Consider the following 24,692-nt stretch of genomic DNA (forward strand, 5'->3'; position numbering starts at 1 on the left):
ATGCCTGAGCAGACAGATGCCATTAAGTGAACTCAGCATATGGAACTCAGGTCACTGAGGGACTCTCCTCTTTGTTGTGATTATCTAAGCTACTTACAGTGTTAGGTGAGGTGCAGACTTTTTTTTTTTTTAAGATTCTATTTATTTATTTGAGAGAGAGAGAGTGCACGCACATGCGCACACGCAAGCATGGAGGAGGGTCAGAGGGAGAAGCAGATTCCCCGCTGAGCAGGGAGCCCAACGTGGGGCTCAATCCCAGTACCCTGGGATCATGACCTGAGCCAAAGGCAGATGCTTAACCAACTGAGCCACCCAGGCGCCCCTGTAAGGTGTAGACTCTTACTCAACTCCATAAATACAAATTTCATTAAAGCTGGCATAAGAATCTTGACTTTTTTGGTTTTAACCCCTTTATTTTTTTCAAAACTGAATCTTTAAGTGGAGCAACATGAGGTAAATAACAGCATAAATTTAAAGTCAACATACTTGTAACTAAATTCTATTATCTAATTTTCCTAAAGTGTGAGGGTAAAACTATCACATCACTTGTTCTCATCCACAAAGTTTGAAGCTTTATCTTCATTTCTACATCATTCGCATCTTTTCTCCTTCCTCTATCATTTACATAAGTTAGAACTATCGTGGTTTAACAGCATAATCAAACATAGTTCCAAAGGATTTCTTCTCTTAATTTCCTGTATTCAATTACTTAAGTGCTTATCTTACTAACTGCTCCTGTTAATAATCAACTTCCTAGGGTGCCTGGGTGGCTCAGTTGGTTGGGCGACTGCCTTCGGCTCAGGTCATGATCCTGGAGTCCCGAGATCAAGTCCCGCATCGGGCACCCTGCTCAGCGGGAAGTCTGCTTCTCCCTCTGACCCTCTTCCCTCTCGTGCTCTCTGTCTCTCATTCTCTCTCTCTCAAATAAATAAATAAATAATCTAAAAAAATAATAATCAACTTCCTAAAAATACCTACTTTTTATTTGGTTAAGGCACAAACATAACTCTTGGTTATAGTAACGTAAAGGATGGTGGTTGGGAAAAGCATAAACTAAAATGGCCAAAAAGAGGATTTATATACAGTTTTGGAATTTAAGTTGCTAATTACATTTGAATATAGGAATAAATAAAAGTTCTGTGATAGCATATTCTTTCACTCACTCAACAAATGCTACATTTGGTGGTGGGGAAGAAGAGGCAGTTCTCTTCTGACTACTTCTATTTTCTCAATGAAATCATGATTCCAGGGCACCAGCAGCTGTTGCGGAGGGACTGGAAGAGGTGGTGCCGGAGGTCCGAGGAGAACGGAAAAGAGGAACTAGTCCTCTTCGAGAGAAGGACAGTGGCTAGACTAGGGAAATACAGAAGGAATAGCAGGAAATACTGATTCCAAGAAACACTGAGGGCCCACCTGAGATGTGCTTCTTAAATTTAAATTGAGATCAGACACCATGCTTTGTGCTCTTCTTAAGCCATATTCAATAGTCTGGGTACTGATCCAGAGTAGGCAGGTAGCGGAGACATACCCAGGGCTGTGACACACACAGAAGATAAGAAGCAAGGCCATTTACGTTGTATTTGAGGAGGATAAACGTGATAGACCACAGACTCGAAGCTGGGTAAAGAGGGAAGAGAGATGAAAAAGGTTGGGAAGTGACAGAGTAAATTAACTGGTGGGTCCTGTGGGATCTAAGCTGCTAGAGCTGGAGTGAGGGCAAAGCTACCGCGGGACAAATGGGAGGCAGGATACTTAACACTGAGATCCCCGAAGGGGTGGTTACTGGTAACAGTGAAGCCCGGGGTATGACCAAAGAGGGGGTGGCTGAGATGGAATGAAGGAAAGTTTCCTGAAAATGAGGAAGCAAAGAACTGTGAAGATAGATTGTTGAACAAATCACCAGCAAGGACACCCAAGTCCAGAATAACAGAGAGAGAAACAGAACACACTAGAGATCACACCAGGAAGAGCAAGTCAGTCGGGCAGCTTCTTATCTGGCTCCCCTGTTCATTCTTCTCCAGTGGGGCTACTCTTGCTCTCATTCTGTTCTCCAAATGTTACTGACAAGGAAAAGTGTTCACGTTTATTAACCCTATTATTATATAATAGCTACTACCAAAGGTATGAACAATATAAAATGCCCAAGAAATAAACAGAGCCAATGATAATGCCATCGTTTCCTAAGGATTTAAGTTCACGAGACACTGGAACCTCACTGTAAGACCACATTCAGTAAAGCGTTTGGTATAAGGCTGGCTTGTACCTCATTCCAGACCATTTGTCATAAAGAGTTTTTAATGACACCCTAGAATATGAACCACAGACTGCATTTTAATTATGTTTCACAATAGGTATCTGTCCACAGGATGAACATATGATTTGTGGTCAGGTGCCAGATGGATGAGGACTGATCAGATTAAATGCATTAGGAAATAATTTGAATGAAAAATCTCTAGAGAACATTAAAAATTACTAACAGTCTCACTTTTCTGAGCAGTGGTTTTCAGACCTTGTTTTCACAAATTAGAAAAAGTACTTTTTTTTTTAACAGCGGAGAAGTGATGTCATAGGGTTGCTTAGTTTTTATTTTGCAAAGTAAAGATTTCTTAAATAACAAAATCAAACCTGACATCTCCTAACACCGTTTCATAAAAAGAGATATATCTTCCTCTCAAAAGGTAGAGTGGATGTAATCTCAGAATAAAAGACAGTCTTTATGTTAAACGAATTCCATTTTATATACATTGTCAAAAGTGCAAGCTCCAGACTCAGCTTGCCTGGTTTCAAATCTCGGCTCTTCAGTTTGCTAGCTAGAGATAACAGCAACTACCTCAGAAAGTTAGTATGAGGATTAAATATAACGCACCCAAAACCCTTAGCAGACTTGCTGACATATATAGTAAGAGCTCATAAATATTGGTTATTAATTAATATTAGCTTATACTTAACCATCTTGTTGGAGATGAGCAATGAAATGCAACCAGACTCCTAACTGTTCTGTGAGAATTACATCACTGCTAGGTGACTGTAAAGCTTGAAAATAAGTGACTATTTTGCTTATGAAATTCCTTCTGAGACTGACAACTGTGGCCCCTTAACTTATCAGACACTACTGTCACTTGAACACTGCAAGTGATAGTACACATTCTGATGGACCTCAAACTCCAAATGAGCACAGTAGTAAATGAGGTGGACCACAGCAATTTCACAAAGATTTCACAAGGGCTTCAGTAAATCAGGATTCTCCATGGCTTCAGCCCCCCTATGACATCACTTGAGCTTCTGTCTTCCAGGTGGATTGGATTACTATCAAAGTCAATCCCACCTGCTTCTCTTATGCCTCAGGCAGAGTCCGTTCATACCTACGCCTCAAGTTTTCCAAGCTCATTTAAGGTCAACACATAACTCATTAACATAAACCAGGCTACTATGATTATCAGTTCCATGTGTATACGTCCTGCTCTCTCCTCCACCTCTTGTTCTACTGTATGTTTCTTCTCCAAAGTTCCCCAAAGTGTCTCCCCAATGTAACCACTGTCATAGTCCCTAGCTGCCACTTCCCTCTCAGGGAGCACACACCCTGCTCTGCTGGCACTCACCTGGAATGACTTGGTGCTACTTGGGAGGAACTGAGGTTATTTCTGGGTACTTCATCCAAAAGCGCATTTGCCATGCTAGACGACCACAGCCTACCCTTTGCCTCTTCATTTGAGGTATGATATGCCTTCCCACCTCACTTCTTACTCTCTCAGCTGAATTAGCAGTTAATTCTCCAGCAATGTATAAAACTTGGAATATTATTTGAGCCCCAGGTATTGATACCCAGTGATTATAATCATACAAATTTTGGTGGGGACAAGTCGAAGAGGCTTTAAGGTGTGTGCTACAAATAACCTGAAATGATTTCTGATCTGAAAGTCTAAATTGTAGAGGACCCCATCCATTATAAGGCTTACCCACCCCTCTCATGAAAATGATACATGAAAATAAAAGATATCTAATATGCTAATTGTAATCTCTTCTTAAAATAGCTCAATGGAAAATATATAGCCTTACCACTGCACTAAAATGAATAAACAGTAATGTTTGCTGTTTATAATCTTATAAAACATTATCCCAAAAAAGTGACAAGTATGTTTGCTAGGCTCTTTTATTTTAAAAAGCAGTGAATTTTCTTTGTTTTCCTGAGATGATATCAGAAGCAAGCTACACTGAGGAAAAACTGTCAACTTTCAGGTATCTGAAAGAAGAAAAATTATACATAAATATAAAAAAACAACAACAACCCATTGATTTTACACAAGAGTGAACAGAATGATAATATATTAGAAGTGATCTCTGTCAAATTAGCATCAGGGTTAAGGAGTGTTTAGTTCATTTTGTGGGCAACATGATCTGTAAAGAGAGAAAGTGTGAAGTGGGTTTTGAATGACAGCTGATGTTTAAAGGGGAAGTCCAAGTAGCTTCCAGTTCAAATGCAGACAGATTTGCCATGTTTGCCTAAGAGGGAGACTATCAACAGACTAGTGGCAAGTCAGGACATATTCACAAGTCTTGCAAGCTTCTCTCTGCAGTTGTATAAACCAGATTTGAATGCTTATTTTTAAACAGTGCATGCACTTGCAGAAATATAATCAAAGTTGATATTAATATATGATCTTTTGTTTTAAAGTTGCATAATCCCAACTTCTCCTAGAATAATGAGTATGTTCTCACTTCCATCCAACTCATCATTTCAGTAGTATGATATGATTACTTAAAGAAACAGTTTTGAATTTTCTAGCCACGCAGTGAGGACTTGGAGCATCACTTCCATCGCCCTTTTTGTTTGTTTGTCCCTTTCAAAGACTGTCAGTCAGCATCTAACACAGGCTATCATCTGCAATTTGCTGAGCTGTGCATTTATCAAATATTTAAGGAAAGGGCACATTCAAGACTAAAAACTCACTCCTGACCCCATTTGGGCAGTCAGGTCTCTGATCATCCACAGGTATCATTCTGTCTAGCAGAGACTTGCTGTGCCCCGCCAACTTTAAAATATTCTCAAGAACACTTTGAGTTCCGTTACGATAAAGTGAAAAAGGCCTCCGCCCTGAGCGCCAAGCAGCTGTGTGATGTCTACCACCTGACTGGTCTATATCCAAATTAGTCAACTGAGATTTAATATAGATCTTCTCATTAGATAGCCTAGAACCAAAGATGGGGTATATGTAGCAATTCTCCAAACTAATCTCTGCTGACACCCCCACCCTTTTACACTCCCTTCTAGGGTGTGGCCTGGTATTTCATGAATTCTTGATGACAAAGATCATGCGTCTACTATGGCAGGTCCTGCCTTGCTGCCATCTGGCAGCATGTGTTCTTATTAGTTTCAGAATTTTACAGTTTTCCCTTTCTTCTTTTTCCCTCTACTTATTTTACTTGCTGCTCTACAAGGCGTCTGCTGCAGACTAGCAAATATCTTATCTTCTCTGGCAGACAACTTATTCTTTCTTTCCTACACCTGGAACTTCTACTCACTCTATCAAGTTCATGTCCTTCTGCTCCTCAGAAATCACCTCCTTAAGTAATGCCACCTAAGCCTGTCACATCTGACTGTGTCAATGCTACCTCATTCGCATCGCATCTTTGGTTCTATTCTCCAACACTTCGGGTAGCAGTCATCAAACTTTCACATGCTCCAATGTTCAATGGGGCCTGTTAAAATGCAGATTCTCAGGCATCACTCCTAGAAATTTGAATTCATTAAGTCCAGAGTGGAGCTGAGGAAGGTGACCAGTTAATAAGCACCCCCCAACCCCTGACTCAGGTGAGTCTAAAGCAGGCCAAAGGACACTGAGAACCATTCATACTTACAACTGACATTAAGTCATTTTCTAAGAGTTCTGAGAGTTTTACTTTATTTAGTGTATACATTCCATGGCCTGAATTAAATCGTAAGCTGAGAAGGACACATTTCTTATTCCTTGACAAGTTGTAGCTGTAGAACAGCAAAGAACTATTCTAACAAGATAAGTTATCAAGAATAAATGTAAGATTTCTGGGACACCTGGGTGGCTCAGTTGGTTAAGCGACTGCCTTCGGCTCAGGTCATGATCCTGGTGTCCTAGGATCGAGTCCCACATCGGGCTCCCTGCTCGGCAGGGAGCTTCTCCCTGCTTCTCCCTCTGACCCTCTTCCCTCTTGTGCTCTCTATCTCTCGTTCTCTCTCTCTCAAATAAATAAATAAAATCTTTAAAAAAAAAAGAATAAATGTAAGATTTCTGTATTTTAGATTAAGTACAGCTGGGGGAGGTATGGTTTTGTGAGAGATGATTTGGGGGTTTTACTCAACAGTAATTCAACGTGAGATAGAATCCAAGATAGAATGTGGATGTCAAAAATGTTAATGCAATTCTAGCGCGTACTAAAAGACTGAGGTTTTGAACAAAGGATGGAGAGTTCTGGCCTATTTTAGAACAGGGAAGACACTTGCAGGACATCACTGATTTCTGGGTTTCACAACTTAAGGAGAATATAAACAAATGTTAAAGTTCAGAGGAATGTGAATAGGATGGTAATGGGCTGAAAATAAATTACAAAAGGACTGGCTGGAGGAACCAACCCAGCTGGGAGATGTAGCTTAGGAAAAAGATGAATCCTGCAGGACTTTAGGTCTGGACAGAACAGTTCTCTTCATATGCCCTAAGGGCTTTCATAGTGAAGGAGAAGCATCCTTGTTCTATATAGTTTTAGTGGGGAGAACTAGAGCTTGTAGAGCTACAAGGATGTACATCTCACCTTAACAGAAGGAAGACTTCCATGTACGGTTGTCGAAAAAATGGAATGTAACATTCAAAGAGAATGATTCCCCTGTCACTGCAGGAATCTAAGCTTAGACTAAGGAACTCGACAAGTTATTTAGCAAAAATGGAGAGAAAATGCAAACAAAAGTGTATGAACTAAATGACATTTAAGATCCCTTGCAATGCTGAGATTCTGTAATTCTCTTGATATTCTCTGACAGAGCCACCTAGTTTTGCAAAGAGAATGAGCTTTGAAATAAATATTCCAGGACAGGAAGGAAAAAAAGAGACTGAAGGCTAGGAAGATAATAAGGAGGATACTGTTTATAGTTCAAGTATAATTTACTGAAGCTGTAATAAAAAAGGAATGATCCAAAAAATGAAGCAGAAAAAAATTAGGAGTTTTCAATAATGGATTTGAAAAATGCATGCACACACAAATACAGCCAACTGATTTTTGACAAAAGGGCAAAGGCAAATACAATGAAGCAAAGATGGTTTTTTCAACAAATGGTGAACTGGACATACACCTGTGGAAAAAAAAGGAAAAAAAAGGAATCAAGACACAGACCTCCCACCCCTCACAAAAAACTAATGCAAAATGGATCCCAGACTTACATGTAAAACGCAAAACCATAAAGCTCCTAAAAGACAACGTAGGGAAAAAAACCTAGATGATGTTGGGTATAGAGATGGTTTTTTAGATACAACACCAAAGGTGTGATCCATGAGAGAAATAATTGATAAGCTGGAGTTTGTTAAAACTAAAAACTGCTCTGTGAAAGACTATGTCAAGAGAATGGGAAGACAAGCCACAGACTGGGAGAAAATATTTGCAAAAGACATGTGATGAAGAACCAAAATATAGCAAGAACTCTTAAAACTCAAAAATAAAAAAATAACCCAATTTAAAAATGGGCCAAAGACCTTAAGAGACACTTCACCAAACAGGATATACAGATGGCAAATAAGCATATGAAAAGATGCCCTACATCATATGTCATCAGGGAAATGCAAATTAAAGCAACAAGATACCACTACACACCTATTAAAATGGCCCAAATCCCTAAGACTGACAACAGCAAATGCTGATGAGGATATGGAGCACAGGAACTCTCATTTATTGTTAGTGGAAATGCAATATGGCACAGCCATTTTGGAAGACAGTTTCTTACAATACTCCTTTCTATATGATATAGCAATTGCACTCCGTGGTACTTAACCAAATAGTTGAAAACTTATGCCCACAGTAAAACCTGTACACAGATGTTCATAAGAGCTTTATTCATAATTCATAATTGCCCAAACTTGGAAGCAACCAAGATGCCCTCTAGTAGGTGAATGGATAAATAAGCTGTGGTGCACCCAGACAATGGAATACAATTCAGCACTAAAAAGAAATGAGCTATCAAGCCATGACAAGACACGGAGGAACTTTAAATGCATATTGCTAAGTGAAAGAAGCCAATCTGAAAAGGCTACATACTGTATGATCCCAACAATATAATATTCTGGAAAAGGCAAAACTACAGAGACAGTAAAAAGATCAGTGATTGCCAGGGATGGGGGGAGGGAGGGCACAGAGGATTTGTAGAGCAATGATACCACAATACCACATATGATATGTGATACCACAATAATGGATACATGTCATTATACATTTGTCCAAAGCCACAGAATATACAATACAAAGGGTAAACAGTAACGTAAACTATGGGCCATAGGTGATTATGATGCGTCAGTGTAGGTTCAATGATAACAACGATAGTATTTGGTAGGAGATATTGATGATGGGGGAGGCTATGCATATATGGGGACGGAGATATATAGGAAATCTCTTTATCTTCCCCTCCCTTTTGCTGTGGGCCTAAAACTGCACTTAAAAAAAAATGCATGTGAAGCAAAGCAAAAAGGGAAGAAAGCATAACTCCATGCACCTAGAAAATAAAGGTAACTAGGAAGAGATAACTATTTGTGGGATGAGAAAACATGTTTAATAAATGTAACAAAGTTTTGAACATTTCAAGAATTCATTTCAGTAAGAATTCTTTTTTTTTTTTTTTTTAAGTAGACTCCACACCCAGCTTGGAGCCCCATGTGGGGCTTGAATTCACAACTCTGAGATCAAGACCTGAGCTGAAATCAAGAGTTGGACACTTTACTGACTGAGCCACCCAGGGGCCCCTCAGTAAGAATTCTAATGAGAGATGGTGAAAGCTTCTGGAGATAGAGCCATGTTACACACAGTAAAGGTAATCTAAGAATCACCACTAAATGCTTGGACGAAAGGCATGAATAAGTTCACATGAAATATTACCTTTCGGAAATGGAATTATTAAACCTCCACTTTGAGCATATTCACTTCTAAGAGTTGGAAAAACATAAATGTTTTTGCAAAAGAAATGAATAAATAATTAATGCATACAGAACCCAAGAAAGGACAGATGGAGGCTAGAAGTGCAGCTACTGAAAGCACTGTCCTAAGTGCTTTCATATGTTCTCTTCTGTAACCATTTAAAAAGCCCTGTGAGCTACGTATTATTTTTACTTTTCTTATGGCAGATGAGGCACTGAGGCTTGAGGCAGTAAAAAGACTTTCCCCTGGAGACACAGCAAAACAAGAAAGCCGGAACTTGAACACCAATCTGCCCAGTGCCAAGGGAGCACTACAGGGACAGCTCAGCCACTGGTGGCACTGCATAGTCAGCTTTGCCTGAGGCTCAGATTCAGTGGACCTGAGGGAGAACGTGGAAATCTGCTTCTGGGTTTTTTTTTTTAAAGCTCCCCCAAATTTTGATAGACCCCAAAGATGGAGAACCATTGTGTTACTAAATAGAAGTAGCATCAGAAGGAGAGACATTTTGGAATAACACCCCAAAACTGAAGAAACATGGTGAAGCTCTTCAGAGTGGGAAAAGACAAGTCTCAGTAGGGGGCTAGGCTCTTTGATTTCATAGGCTGGGGACATGGAGACCTACATATCACTCTCAACTCCCATAGATATTTACTGAGTATCCATTACATACCCCAAAATATGCTAAGCCGAGTTCTTTAAGGAGATGAGTAAGATGGCCTTTGTCATAAGGAGCTCAGTATTAAAAATCAAAGACATAACTGTACAGTAACAAAATAGATAAAGGGCTATGAGAAGCCAAAGAGAAAAAAAAAATTCCTTCTCCTGGCAAGATACGTGTGTGAGGGATCTTCCAGAGAAGGTAATCAAGCTGCAACTTGAAGGATGAGCTTCCCTGCCAGAGTCTATGTACAGATTTCATATCTCACTAAAATGAGGTGTTCCCATGGTAGTAGCTCCAGAAACATTTCTATATCTAGTCTATCTTCCCCTTTGTACTAACGAGGAAACTACACTAACAAGTCACACAGTCAATGACAAATCTAAGACTAGGCTCCAACACTCTAGAAACCTTGTCCATCAGTAACCAGTAAACCGTTAGAGTTCCTATATTTCTCTCTCTTCCAGAGAACCTATTTAGTGATTGACTTCATCTATAACATTTGACTTTTTAAGAAGGAAGTCTAAATTTGGCAGTGCATGAAGAAAGGGTTTACACTTGGGAATGCTCTTTGATTCCCAAATTCCACTTCCAGGAATTTATCCTAAATAAATATGGACATGCAAAACATTTAGTTTCAAGGGTTGTTGTCACAACATAGTGTATAATAGTGAAAAGGTAAATACAATTTATACGTCTAACTGTAGTGGACTGATTAAATAAGCTATGGCATTTTCATTCTATAAAATAAATTGTAGAATATTTAAGAAAAACTTTACATTACTGAGTGGAGGAGAAGAGATTACAAAACAGGAAAACACATTTTTGTCCCCCTCCATACATATGTACATATATATATATACATATATATGTGTGTGTGTGTATGTGTGTGTATACATATGCAAAGCAAAAACTAGTAAAATGATATACTCCAGATATTAATAACAGTTTTCAGGTGTTTTTCTTTTATACTGAGTGATTATCTTTTTACTCATGTGTATTTTTAAAATAATAAACATGTACTTCTATAATTTAAAAAATTAATAAAAGTATTTTTGTTAACAGAAATCTTAGATCTGAGAGATCTAAAAGACCCTATCAAAGCTGGAAAGGTGATGAGTAGATTTAAAAAAAAGGAAAAGTACTATCTCTGGAACCTCCAGGCCCACTAGAAAACCTGAAGTGATCTTAAGGCAGGATGGGGCTTTCTGAATCAAATTCAGACTCCAAAAAATAATGAAGCTTATCCTAGAGAACAGGAAGTATGGCTTCACATCCAAGTTGTGAAATCTGGAATAAAAAAACCCAGTAATAAATCAAACATTTTCAGTGGCTGAATCAAGAAACCGAAAGGGTACCAGGCTGGGAGTAAGGCAACTTGGATTCTAGCCCCCTCTTCCTTTAGCTTAAATAAGCTGCTTACTCTTCTGGGGCCCCAATGTCCTCATCTACAAAATAAGAATGACATGAACAAAAATCAGTGTTTCTCAAAACTGGTATTTCCTTGGAACATTATCTTTATGTACATATGCTTAAGTAAGTTTAGGTAAATTTGGAAAATTTTAGACTAGTTAATTTCTAAGGTCTCCTACTCTAACCTGGTCTAATTCTGATTCAAATATATAGCTACCTTAACGGACTTAAATCTACTATATTTACGGATATACTGTCTACTTGTGGTTATCTCACAGAGAGGAGTATTATAATACAAAACGGGTGACAATCCTTTTGAGCAAATGTCATACCTTGACAGCAGCAACTGAGTGCAGAAAGCAGAGGGGCTACAAGCAAAAGGGGCAAAACAGTGTCTGAGAATGGATTGGATAATTAAGGTAATAAATATAATGTCTTTTATTCTGTTTCTAGCTATCCTTCTAAATGATCTTTTCCTTCAAATTCTTATATGAGTTGTCAAAAACAGAATTATTCAACTACAAGTTCAACCAATTCAACTTTTTAAAAATTCATTTTTATATAAAATGAAGAAAAGGATTCAATCTTTTGTCTATGGTAAAAAACTATCATCTTTCTCTCCTCGTGTGGACACAGTGTCCCACCTGGAGCCATCACTACTTATAAGATAAATCTGAATTTTGAACAGCTGAGTTCTGTCATTTATTATCACATATGGGCAACCTTCTCCAACCAGAGAAAGAAGAGATTACAGAGAATCTGTAACTCAAGTGAAGCATGTCTTCCCTATCTCCCTTGGTCTAAGCTCATCACAGCCACAACTGGTTGTCTAAATGAGGAGTTTACGGAAGAAGCCAAGTAATCAGGTGGCAGACAGAAAAGCAAAAAGAATCAAGAGAAGTTTTGTAGAAAAAGTTCAGTAACACAGGAAAAGCATCAGGCAAAAAAGCAGTTGTGCATCAGCAGAGAAATGTCCCTGGAATGCACTAATAGTCAGCAGTCTGGATAATTCGCCTACATATATCTGAGATTTAACTGAATATATCTAATGTGTGGCTTGGCAGCATCCTAATTATAGGTTTATCCTGTAGTAACCATTCATTATCAAAAGGCTCTTAAGTCTTGCTAAGTTTTCTCCCTCATAACAGGATTCTAGGTAGATTTTTTAAAAATCAAAGCACTTCCAAAAAAATTATGTCATTGTGGATAAGTTCGAGTAAATACATGTATAAATGGTAGAGAAGTTCAAGCTACAGATTTATGTATCTTTATATATCAGTTTTCAGTCACTCTGGAATAGGAACAAAACTCAAACTATCACTTGCCCAGAGAAAAGATACCGTGTTAAGAGCCTGAGGTGTTAATGAAGAACTCAAAACCTCAAGTACAGGAAATCTTTGAGTACTGAATACATTATCTACAGTAACTTCCAATGTCAAATTTTACACAATTAGGAAAATGGTATATGGAAGAGATTTACTGCGGTCTACTCTAACTTCTTTGAAAAACCTGAAAGAACATCGTGTTATTTAAAAAACAAAAAAGCAAAACCCACGTTTCTTGCAGGTTTTTTTAAAATTATAAACATACTATCAAAGGTGTACTGCTCCAAGTATTAAGTCATATGAAAAAGTCTCTTTTTAGAGTCCCAGTAGAAGTACTCTCCTAAATAATTGTGTATTAAGTTCCATGCAGCTTTTTGCTAACATTATCACTAATTCTTTCTTCCACCTCCCTTCCTCCAATATCCTATCCAGATAGTCATTTTTCTAAATCAGTATTCACATATAAGAAACTGACAAGATTTATAGAAGTGGTAGAGCATTTATCACCTCCTCTCTGATGGAATGTGATAAAAAGTAAACATAAATCAGCCAAAGTATGAGTTCACAAATAAAAAATATTTCTAAGTGTCCCCTTGACTACCTTATCAACAAACACTGTTCAAAATGGGCAATTACCGAACATTATAAGAGGATAATCTAAGGCGTTAACTATCTTCAACAGCAACAAAAGTTTAAGATAAGGAAACAGATCTATAAACATTTGACTAAAGGCAATGGATTAAAGATTTTTGCCTCCAACAGAGCTATAAGAGTATCTCAGGCAACAGAATCATACCAACCAACTACCCCTATGGAGTGCTTGATAGTGAGGGTGAACAGGAGTGGGAAAAAAGACGGTGAAATGTGCCCGGGGGCACAGAGGTAACAGACAGTAGCATGAGCCATTAGAGGAACTGAAGTAGGACAGGTTGGCTGGAACCCAGAGCATGGGCGAGGGGCACAGGCTTCGGGAAGAGGGGAAGTTTGTCAGGGGCCAGAACACATAGGGCTTATAAACCATGGAGGAAGCTGAGAGCTACTGAGAGTTTTAACTGAGAGTTTTAACCAGTGGAGTGACAGGATCAGACTTGTCTTTTTATAAAAATCACTTCAGTTATAGTGTAAAGAATGGACTGGAGAAGGGCAAGGCTAAAGGCCCAGGGAGCAACGCAGGCAAGGGATCCTGACAAGGCAGTGGCAGGGGCCCAGGGGAGGGGGAGATGGAGAGACTAGACAGATCTGAAAGAGTGAGGAGACTGTAGAACTGATGGTCTGTTCTGTGACCATGTGGGAAGTGGAGGGGAGGAAGAGAGGAGAGTTAAAGAAGGTGCCCAAATTTTCGGCTAGAGCATTACCTAAGACAGGAAACAGGAGTAGGAGCATGTTTAGGGAGGATGGAGGGAGCAGGTGAACGAATTTAATTTTGAACTTATCTGTGTGATCATGAGATAGACAACAGGTTATGCTGATAAAAATCCAGAACTTTAAACTGAGACGGAGACAAAACACGCATATTTGAGAGTTGATGGCATAACTGCAGCTATGGAAATCAATGTGATCAATTTTATGGAGAACAACCTCAGAATGAGGAAAAGAGGAGATCTAAGACAGACTCCTGAAGAACTCCAGCATTTTAAAGGACACACACACACACACACACACACCCCCAAAACAGACAGCCAGAGGTAGAAGGAAAATCAGAAACCCTTGGAGTGAGAGAAACCAAGTAAAAAGGATATTTCAAGAAAGAGTGGTCAACAGAGTGCTTCTCAAACATGCAGAGATTGAAGCTAGACTTCACTAAACAGAAATATCAGTAATTCTTCCTATCTTCAACTCAGGTTCTAGTTTCTCTTTGTGGTAACGAAAATATGTGCAATGACATCTCCACTCCCCCCAAAGTAGGTCCTCCTGGTCCTCTCATTTCTAACATTTTCTCAGTGAGACCTGACTTCTCACCGCCAACTCTGTCACCCACAATAAGTAATCACCAAATTCTGCCAATTTCATCTCTGTAACCTTTTTTGCGTCTTTTCTTCCCTTTCCATCCCCACTGCCACCATTCCAATCCAGGTTCTAAGGACCACACAAATGAAGAATCTACTGGTCTCCCAGGCTCTTCTCTAGAGCAATCCTTTTCACACAGAATAACCATATTAACTATCCTAAAACATTCACTTTGTCTTATCCCACTGCTAAAATTCTCCAGGGACTCCTCATTATAATTATTTGTTCAGAAATTTCATTCATTTAGGGGCGCCTGGCCTGGCTGGCTCAGTTGGTGAAGCATGCAACTCTTGATCTTGGGGTTGTGAGTTCGAGTCCCACGTTGGGTGTAGAGATTACTTAAAAACAAAATCTTTTTTAAAAATGTCATTCAGGGGCACCTGGGTGGCTCAGCTGGTTAAGCAGCTGCCTTCAGCTCAGGTCATGATCCCAGGGTCTTGGGATCGAGCCCCGCATCGGGCTCCCTGCTTGGCGGGAAGCCTGTTTCTCCTTCTCCCACTCCTCCTGCTTGTGTTCTTTCTCTAGCTGTCTCTCTCTCTCTCTCTGTGTCAGTTAAATAAATAAATAAAATTTAAAAAATAAAATAAAATAAAAATGTCATTCATTGGGGCACCTGGGTGGCTCAGTCATTGAGCATCTGCCTTCGGCTCAGGTCATGATCCCAGGGTCCTGGGATCAAGCCCCACGTCGGCTCCCTGCTCTGTGGGAAGCCTGCTTCTCCCTCTCCCACTCCCCCTGCTTGTGTTCCTGCTCTCGCTCTCTCTCTGTCAAATAAATAAAAATAAAAATAAAAATCTTAAAAAAAATGTCATTCATTTAGCAAATATTTACATAGGGCAATACTTCTCAAACTATCTATGCTAAGGTCCAGTTTTTTTTCTTAAAAGTTTCTAATCGATATTCTTATAAAATACAATAAAAAACATTGTGTTAATGTTAAATTGCTAAAAAAGTTTCTAAATTCTTACTCTCAGTTTCAATATTTATCTCATCATGGACTGGTAACAATGGTTCACGGTCCAGCAATGGTCTGTAGACCGCACTCCAAACAGCCCTGATGTTGATAACACATGGGTAAAAAGACACTACAATTGTGCCTTCAAAGGTCTTAGAGCAAGGAAAAAAAAAAGGTCTTAGAGCAGTGGTTCTCAATGCAGGGCAATTTTGCCATTCAGGTGAAATACTTTTGATCACTACACAGGGGGAAAGAGGCGGGGAACTACTGGCATTGAGTCGATAGAGGCCAGAGATGCTGCTAAACAGCCTACCACAAACAGGACCAGCCCTTTCCCCCCAGCAAAGAATTATCCACCCTAAAATGTCAAAAATGCTGAGGTTGAGAAACTCCCCCTTATGAGTGTGATGCAAATGAATAATTATAGTATATTAAGAAGAGAGCTACATTCTAAGTATATAGAAGGTATAGAGGAAGCATAGAAGAAGCACCTGAGTCTGTCTTGAAGGTCAAATAGGTTTAGTATTTACAAAAAAAAAAGAAGTCCTCATCTCCTCATTCATAGCTTTCCACATACAACCCCAACCTAACTTCTAAATCTAATTTTCTGCTTCTTCCAACAACAGGTCTGCTAGACTGGTCTAAGCTGTGAATTCTATACCTTGCTGAGTCTGTCACTCTTCCCAGGGCATGGACGACCATCCTCTCTCCTCCTATCCAAAATCATTCATCATTCAAGGCCTTATTCAAGCTCTGCCTCCATGAAGACTTCAGGGATTCTCTCTTAAAACTGCAATAGGACTTTTCATCTATACCATTCATTTGGCACTTTATCATATACTGACTTTTGATATCACTTGTTAGGTTATGGTGCTTAACTTCTAAATGATTATTTGATTTTAGCATTTATGTTCCATCTCTAAGTTGACAGTTCACTTAAGACAAAGCTTCTGGACACACTCATAGCAATCACTTCCTTCCTGTATTAATGCTACCATAGGTACCAAAAAACACATGAAGAAAGTGGACTAGACTTATTACGTATTAGACGCTGCAGTCCTACAACCAATGCTTCATGTCTTTGAGCTCATGACAATTCTAATATATCCAGTTCCTAGAAAGATTGTTTATTTATAAAACCTTAGTGTTATAGAGAGTTCATTCATTCTCATACATTGAGCACTTATACTTTTTCTCCAGGCCAAGAGAAGTCCACTGATTTTTGCCACATTTAAGTCCCAGAAAATCTGCCAGAAATAAGAAAATTGAAAAATCTCAATTGGGACAGTTTCTCTGCTCAAACTGTAAAACCCAAACAGATAAAGAGATCTTTATATTCCTAGTCAATGTATTCCTCCTGCCGTCACAAAAATCTGAGATTTTGTGCCACTAATGCCACTAATCTCAAAAAGAAGGGGAAGAGGAAAGGGGATGGGGGAGGAGAGGAAGAGAAGCAGGGAGGATGAAGAGAGGAATATGGAGGAGGAGGTGGTTTAACTCATTAGAAGAGACAGAGAGGTTGGAAAAGTTTAAACAGTTTAGAAAGTTGTCTTGCCTAAATACCTAAATGCAGAAGTCTGATTTCTGCAGTGTATTTTCTGAACACTTACTTATACCTGCATATGGGGCAAAGGTGGGGGGGGGGTGAGGCCAGACCTACAGACCTTCAGGGTTTCTAGTAACTCCTCTCTTCCGTCCCACCCTCCTAACCTGTCATGTCTAAGTTCTCAGAACCTTTCTATATGGAAAGCTTTGTAAATTTCTTTGAGAATTAATTAAGGGAGAAAGGCAAAAGTGGCACTTATTTACTCATCATAAAATATTCTTTGACCTAAACTTCAGGGCTTCCTTGATTCCTTGATTCTTGGCTCCATCTCTCCAGTACCTGGAGAGGCAGCTGAGAACTCGGACTCTGGAACCAGACATCCTACTTCCAACCCCAGCTCGGCCACTTACTAGCTGGACAAACTTAGTAAGTCACTTCCTTCTCCTCCTTCAAGGGTTCCTGAATCAGGAGAACCAAGTTCTAGTCCTAGTTCTGCCTGTGACTTGCTTAGTAACCTTGGGCCATAGCTTCTGCATCTGTAAAGAGAAGCCAGGGGCTTGTAACTAGATCACCAAGGGTGATTTTGCACCCCCCCCCCCTCCACAAGGGCCATTTTGGCAATGTCTGGAGAATTTTTGATTCTCACCACTAGGGGTAGGGAGGGAGTGCCACTGGCACCTAGGATGTAGAGGCCAAAGATGCTGCTAAACATCCTACAATGTACAGGACAGCCAGCGCCTCACACCAAATAATGATCGGGCCCAAAAATGTCTATGATGCCACAGTTGAAAAACCCTTGCCTCTACCTCTCTCAAAGACCGCCTCAGAAGCCCCAAGAAGTGGGGCTGAGAAGGCCCATTTTAGCAGTTTTATAGGATAGGCTTTCATGAGAGAAAAACAATGTAAATGTTAAGGGTATGGCCTCTGAGGCCAAACTGCCTGGGTTCAAATCCGACTCCACCACTTACTAGCTCTAAGTTACTTAACCTTTCGAGACTCCGTTTCCTTCTCCATAATATGCGAATGATATACTATCTACCTGACAAGGTTGTGGTGAGAATTAAGTAAGTTAATATATGTAAGGCATTTAGAACAGCACCTGGCACTACAGGAGTATTGGCTACCACTGTCATCAACATCATCACCAATCTAAATATGGGAGTAAAAGGGGAAGAAACACCACCACTTTATGTCAGGAGTCACGGGAGCTAGATTCCTCAGTGGAAAGGTGTGAGGGGGACTGAGCAAATTCAAGCACAGTTCCTCACACATCAGAAACTCTGCGTCCCACTCTCTACCCTCTTGGGCTTCCACAGCTGAGTAAAGGCCTGGATGCAAATGTTCTCATGGTTTGCAGGAAGTACAAACTACTTATACCCATTAGCATAATGCAAAAAAGTAACAGGAGGAAGTAGTTTGTTACATATCAGGAAACTGGTTTTACCTTTTCAGTGGAAAAGGACAGGTGTCTCTGACTCCCCTCTGTCAGGGGCTGCCATCAAAGCCCTGGGGGGCCCCATTACCCCTGTACTCTTCTCCTCCACAGAAACCTCATGAAGGACGTGGGACACATCTGTTCCTGCGTTCCCTTGTTGTGCTGATAGTGAAGCCACCACAAAAGATAAAGAGCCTGTGATATTACCTTTTGGTTGTTTTCTTAACTACACAAGTAGAAATATAAGATCACAGTAAAACATTCAGATGTAGAAGCACAGAGAGTAAAAGAACAAAAATCTCCCTGTATTTCCCATCCTAACTCCCCTTTCACATAATATTTTTTCAACTGAATGTGTGTTCAGAGAGACTTCTGTAATGCACTTAACTTTCAGTTTTATATATATTTCTTATTAAAACAGCTCTATACATTAAAATGATACAACTGTATCATTTTAAGACCCGCTTCACTGTATTCCATAGCAAGGGTAAGAGCATGTAGCATAGTTTATTATTTCCTTACTGCTGGACATATAGTTTCAAACTCAGACCAGTGACCCAATTACTGATCCGTAACTCACCTGTAGTTGCCAGTAAATCTAATCCATTAGCTTAGACTCTATAGGCAGTTCTGCCTTCGTAAAGATTTATTTCTAAAAGTTTATCTATTAATAAAAAATGCTGACTGAATTTATGTATGGTTTGACTCTGAGATATGAGCATAGCTACATTATTTCTATTCAAATGTAAGTAAATTTTATTTAAAAAATTAAAACCAGGGGTGCCTGGGGGCTCAGTCATTAAGCGTCTGCCTTTGGCTCAGGTCATGATCCCAGGATCGTGGGATCGAGCCCCGCATTGGGCTCCCTGCTCAGCGGGGAGCCTGCTTCTCCCTCTCCCACTCCCCCTGCTTGTGTTCCTTCTCTTGCTGTGTCTCTGTCAAATAAATAAATAAAATCTTTAAAAAAAATTAAAACCAATGCAAGAATTAATTCAAGGTTAAAAATTTCAACTTATAAAAAAAGCACCTATAGTATTTTTTTACGGTGTGTGCTTTAGCTCTAAATCTTGTTCTAGAGATTTTTGGAAATCACATGGCCATAAGCCATTTCTTCTTCTAATTAAAAAAAAAAACTTTACAAATTTCCCAATACGAAGTCGGAATTAGTAAATTAGTAAATTATTACTTCTTCATATTCAAGTATCATCTATAAGTATTTGGTGGAAAAGCAGAAGGGGGAAGTTTTGCATCTCTAACTAGTGAGCAACTGCTTTCTTTTCCTTTCCTAATAAATTACAGGCAGACTTGAACAGATGTCAGGTTGGCATTCAAAACCTAAAATATAGCTGAAAAGCAAGTTATGACTAATACAAGGAAAAAAGATGAATGTCAGAAAGCTTCATTTTTTTTTTCTTTTTTTCAAATTTCAGATAAGCTCTTTAGCCTTAGGGTTCCTTTTACAGAGCCCTGGAGTTCGGCTAGATGTCTTAACCCCCATTTAAATTGCAATCTCTCCTCATGAGTGGGGGTGTGAAAATGCATCTTAAGAGTGTCAGTGTTTATGTTAATCTGAGCAAGAACTCCCTCTCTCCCAAATATGGCGCATACAAAACCTCAGTGCCCTTTCTTCCACCGTATTTTATTTGCACTGTTTTTAGCTTGTGAAAGATGTCTGCATATGATTGAGAGGCTCCTTATCTTCTCGGTGCTCTACTCCATAGAGTAACTGCAGTTTCACTTATGGTATCAGAAGAGTTGCTTTCCTCTAGAATTTCAAAAGAAATCTTAAAAATACAGATTGAAAATGGGCTTAGAGAGGGAGGCATGGAGAAAGGGGACCAAAAAGAACAGTCGTTTCAAAGAAGGGGGGCACAGGGAGGCTCTCCTCCCTGCTAGGTGGCCTGGATCTCTGAGAGGTATAGAGGCACCAAAAGGCAGCGTGAGGCTGGAGGCCCTCTCAGTCTGCACACCCTTTTCCTTCCAGCTCTAAAATGGGTAACTTCTGCCAAAGCCCCTTTCCTTGGCTACACGTAAACCTAGTCCTAAAACTACTTTAAGAGATGCTAATTCTTTAACAATCATTCCACTGTCCTTTGAAGAGGATTTTTGGTGGGTTTTTTTGCCCTGGCATTTACAACTTAGGGGTAATTGCCAGGGATGCTGAAAAATGAAGATTCTTTACAGAATCTCTATCTTTGCCAACAAAAGAGCCACAACAAGAACTGAGGGACTCAATCAATTATCCGCAACACTCTCCACAAAACCACGTGCAAAGGAGTAAGTGTGGTAAATGTCTGAACACAAGTATATATTCAACAGACACCTGACTGTGCTCAAGGACAGCAATCAGCTTCTGAGTTTATTCACCGAGACTTTCACACTCCACTTTGTGATGCCCATACCTCCACCATGGGACTCAGAACGTGCTCCTAGGACATTTACTGCATGTGTTTGACCTCACCTGACCTCGAATGTTCCTGCATCACTGTGTGCCTCTGGTTAGCCCTTTGGTCTTCATATACCTCACCACAACATTCTGCACATTTCCAAACTACATCCACAATCGTGGAAAGGAACATGAAGTTTTACAAGCAAAAGGAAAGAACTGTCTTACCTAGAAGCAAAATTATCACTCATAAACACAATGAGAGAAGAGAATTCTAAATCTATCACTCTGTGAACCTGCAACTTTGATATATAGGCAAAAAGATCCATTTAGTTAGGATTCCTACTTACAAAGTAGACATAACTCTAGACTTCATGGTAAACAATGATTTGGTCTCAAGCCAAAAGTAAAAAAGGTTCTCTGCTTAAAACAAAACAAAACAGCCCCATAACCTACATAAATTATTCTTTTCTAATCACTATTTTTTTCCATTTTAACTGACTGAAACAATCAGACCCAGTGTCCAATCGGATCCCCAAACCATAGAAGTTTAGCTATTTAGTTAATAAAGAGAGAGGAAAAAAAATCAGACAATTTTGTTCCCACCTATCAGGGTAAAAGAACACAGGGTATAATAAAAAGAACTTGTACAGGGTTGTTTTTATATTCTATCCAAATATAGCAATCTATACTTTTATATACCTTTACCAAAGCCTAATGAGAATTTTATAACCACACTGTTCTTGGACTGCAATAAGGTATTCCACTACGTAATTCCCCCAAAACTCAAAAGAAAAAAGAAGACTCTAATGGAAAATGCGGAATGACATATGCATAGCAAGAGAATTATTTCTCAGCCATTTTACCATAAAAATGAGCTTTAGGACACTGACAATCTTCATTCAGAATAAAGAAAATAATGTCTTTCAATTTAGCTCAAAAGCAAAGATAGTTTTATACTTTTTCTCTTTTAAATCAAATTGATAACATGCATCCTGCTGGCAAAAAGCCATAAAGAGAAAAAAAAATTTTTTTAAGAACAGAACTCATTTTTTATCCAATTAATGTAAAAATATTAGAAAAATAAATCCACAAAAAAGGTTCTGGATAGTAGCCCTCACAAACAAAATTGAAATCCATGATTCTTAGTCAAAACACATGTTCACAATAACAAAAAGAAAATGATTATAATTTAACTGATTTCAATATGGATTGCAGAAACACAGATTAAATTCACTCAAAAATTCCAAATCTGTTTTGATTTAATTCCAAACTCTCCAACAGCTGGCAAAGTCACAAATCAACCAATATGAGTTTTGCTCCTTTTGTATTATCTGCCCAACCGCAGACAGAGGCCCTCATGAGCAGGGTTTGGATAATGCACAAACAGGAAACACATATCTGAATAACTGAATCCTTGATAGCTTCCAAAAACTGTGAGAAAATATTTATAATATAATTAAAAATATAGCTTATTACAGAAGCCATTGTTTTTCTACTTGTTGGCCGGATAATATAAATGTTCAAAGAAACAGAATCATTAGACTGTTTCTGCACTGAGCTCAGCCTTGAAAACGAGTAAAAAATATGCCATAAGAATAACAGAACATTTAAAATCATCCTTTTATCTCTCCTGATACCCAAAATATATGCAAATAAAATTTCCATGTCTTAATCAAAAAGCTTTACGGACTTACTCTGCTTCAAAATACACATTACCAAGATAGTGAATTACCACATTTTTTACTATGTTCCAAATTAAAATTCTGTTTTTTATGGACTTGGCCTTTGTTATCGTTCAGATAAAAAAAGTATGTTATTGCCATCTCAAGGTGTATAAAACTCAGGTGATGAGGGTCTCTGTCATTTTCTCTTAATCCAACTCCAAACTCGACCTTTACCCAGAGAACAGGTGTGTGCTATGCCTGTAATTTATCAGAGTGAACGGCCAGGCAGAAAGGCTACCAACAATAGGAGGCTAATAGAACCAAGCACTTAGTGCCTAGAAAGCAGTTCTTTTCCCCACCATACTTTTATCTGCCAGTAGCAATGTAAAGATAAAGAATGATGGAGGTGAAGGGAGTAATATATTCATATTCCTTCAGGTTTTTTTTAGATACTGTTTTTATACTAATAGTCTGCCAGAAGCTATTATGTTATAAATTCCTTTCTCAGATATTCTATTGCTCACATTCCAATTCAACCTATGATATGGATATGAAAACAGTCATGACAGCATTTCCACTAGGGCAAATAAAGCCACTTCACACACAGATAAATTAAATAAACCTTCAAGAAGGAAATGATAAATGAATAGCACATTTCTTTATATGCAATATGGAAACTCCCATGTATATCCTGCATTTGTCTTTTTGGATCAAACTTATCTAATTGAAAAACATGCCAAGAATCCATTTACTAGGTATGAAGATGTACTAATTGGGTAATGCAACAGCACAATAAAAAGAAGCGGTAGCTAACATAAGAACAATGCCCACAGTCTAGTAGGTAATGATGATTCAGCAGGGTAAATCTTAGACCTACAGTGGATCTTTAGAGTCAGGTGAAATTCCTAAATATGCCCTAGAGAAAAAGATTCATAAAGAAATAAATAAAATGAAATTTCTAAAAATGTCCATACACATACTTAAATTAATAAATAATAAGATAAAGTAACCCCAAATATTTCTATTTTCCCTATAAAACTAAAATGTAATTTTAAAAATTCTAATACTTAAAAAAAATTTTAGAACATTTTTTTAAAAGAAAAAGTTAAAACAAAAATATACTGGCAGGTCTGAAAAATAATTTCAGAACATTATTTTAAAAAAGATTTCATTTCATTGCATTCTTTTTTTTTTTTTTAACAAGATTTTTATCAAATTTTCCTTTTTAAACTCACCCATCTGCTCCACAATCTCTGGAGGAAATACTCGGGACGCAAATGCTCGTCGGAAAATATCTGAAAATTCCTTGTCCAGACCTCCTATTCCCATTTTTTCAAAGTTCCAGTCAGGATTGATGATAGATTGGCGATTTTCCTTGGTTTTAGCTTTGCCTATGTCAAACAAAGGTAATCAAATGTGAAACAAGAACTTCATTACTGGGTGAAAAAAGACAGAAATCACTGGGCATTTTTAATGAATAGAGAAGCTAGAGAAGCTACCCTATGCAAACATGAACATGCTCTTAGCTGATTTTCTAATAAGAAGAATGAGTTTTGCTATGTTAACTACTTTGTCTGGACCCATTTAGGGCCAGTAGAACATTTCAGAAATGTCTAAACTCACGTGGTAGTCCATTTGTGATCAATCCATGGAGCCTGGTCTTATTAACCTCTAATCCTAACAAAGTTAACTAACTTGGGCTGATGAGAGGAAACACATTGTGTACATCTGATGAAGACAACACTAGTTGCTAGAAATGCAACTGAAATCTAGCAATCCCTCAAGGCTCCTGAAGCAAGTGTATTTAAAAATACATATATTTATCTAGATTAAGTTTATAAACTGTGTATATAACCCTTTAGCCTGAGAGGATGCACTGAGTAAGTCTGATGTCTTATTTGTTTTTTACCCCACTTGCACACAAAAGTCTAAAATCATCCTAAAGTCTTAATGATTTCAAAATTCACGTTTTCTACTTTTCACAAATAAAAATTATCTAACTTAAATGTCATAGTGCCACCTAAAGAAACTCAAGAGAACCACATTAGCCATTTCAAAAACAATAAAAGTACCTTAGTTCACTCTACTGTAAACAAAAAAGAAAATGGTATCTTTTTTTTAAATTAGAGACTAACAGGTCACATTAGAAAAAGTTTATC

The 24,692-nt window shown here is 38.5% G+C and overlaps 1 protein-coding gene across 4 annotated transcripts in view; it reads right to left on the reverse strand.

Annotated features, from left to right (window-relative positions):
- NSF (N-ethylmaleimide sensitive factor, vesicle fusing ATPase) overlaps positions 1-24,692 on the reverse strand; it is a 157,631-nt gene that overhangs the window by 74,913 nt on the left and 58,026 nt on the right. For all 4 annotated transcript variants that reach the window (XM_027625135.2, XM_027625136.2, XM_027625137.2 and 1 more), the window contains exon 8: positions 23,769-23,924. In XM_027625135.2, coding sequence (XP_027480936.2) covers positions 23,769-23,924 — 156 coding nt within the window. The remainder of the gene's footprint in view (positions 1-23,768; positions 23,925-24,692) is intronic.

This window comes from Zalophus californianus, chromosome 16 (genome assembly GCF_009762305.2).
Source record: "Zalophus californianus isolate mZalCal1 chromosome 16, mZalCal1.pri.v2, whole genome shotgun sequence".
In the NCBI taxonomy this organism is placed as follows: Eukaryota; Metazoa; Chordata; class Mammalia; order Carnivora; family Otariidae; genus Zalophus; species Zalophus californianus.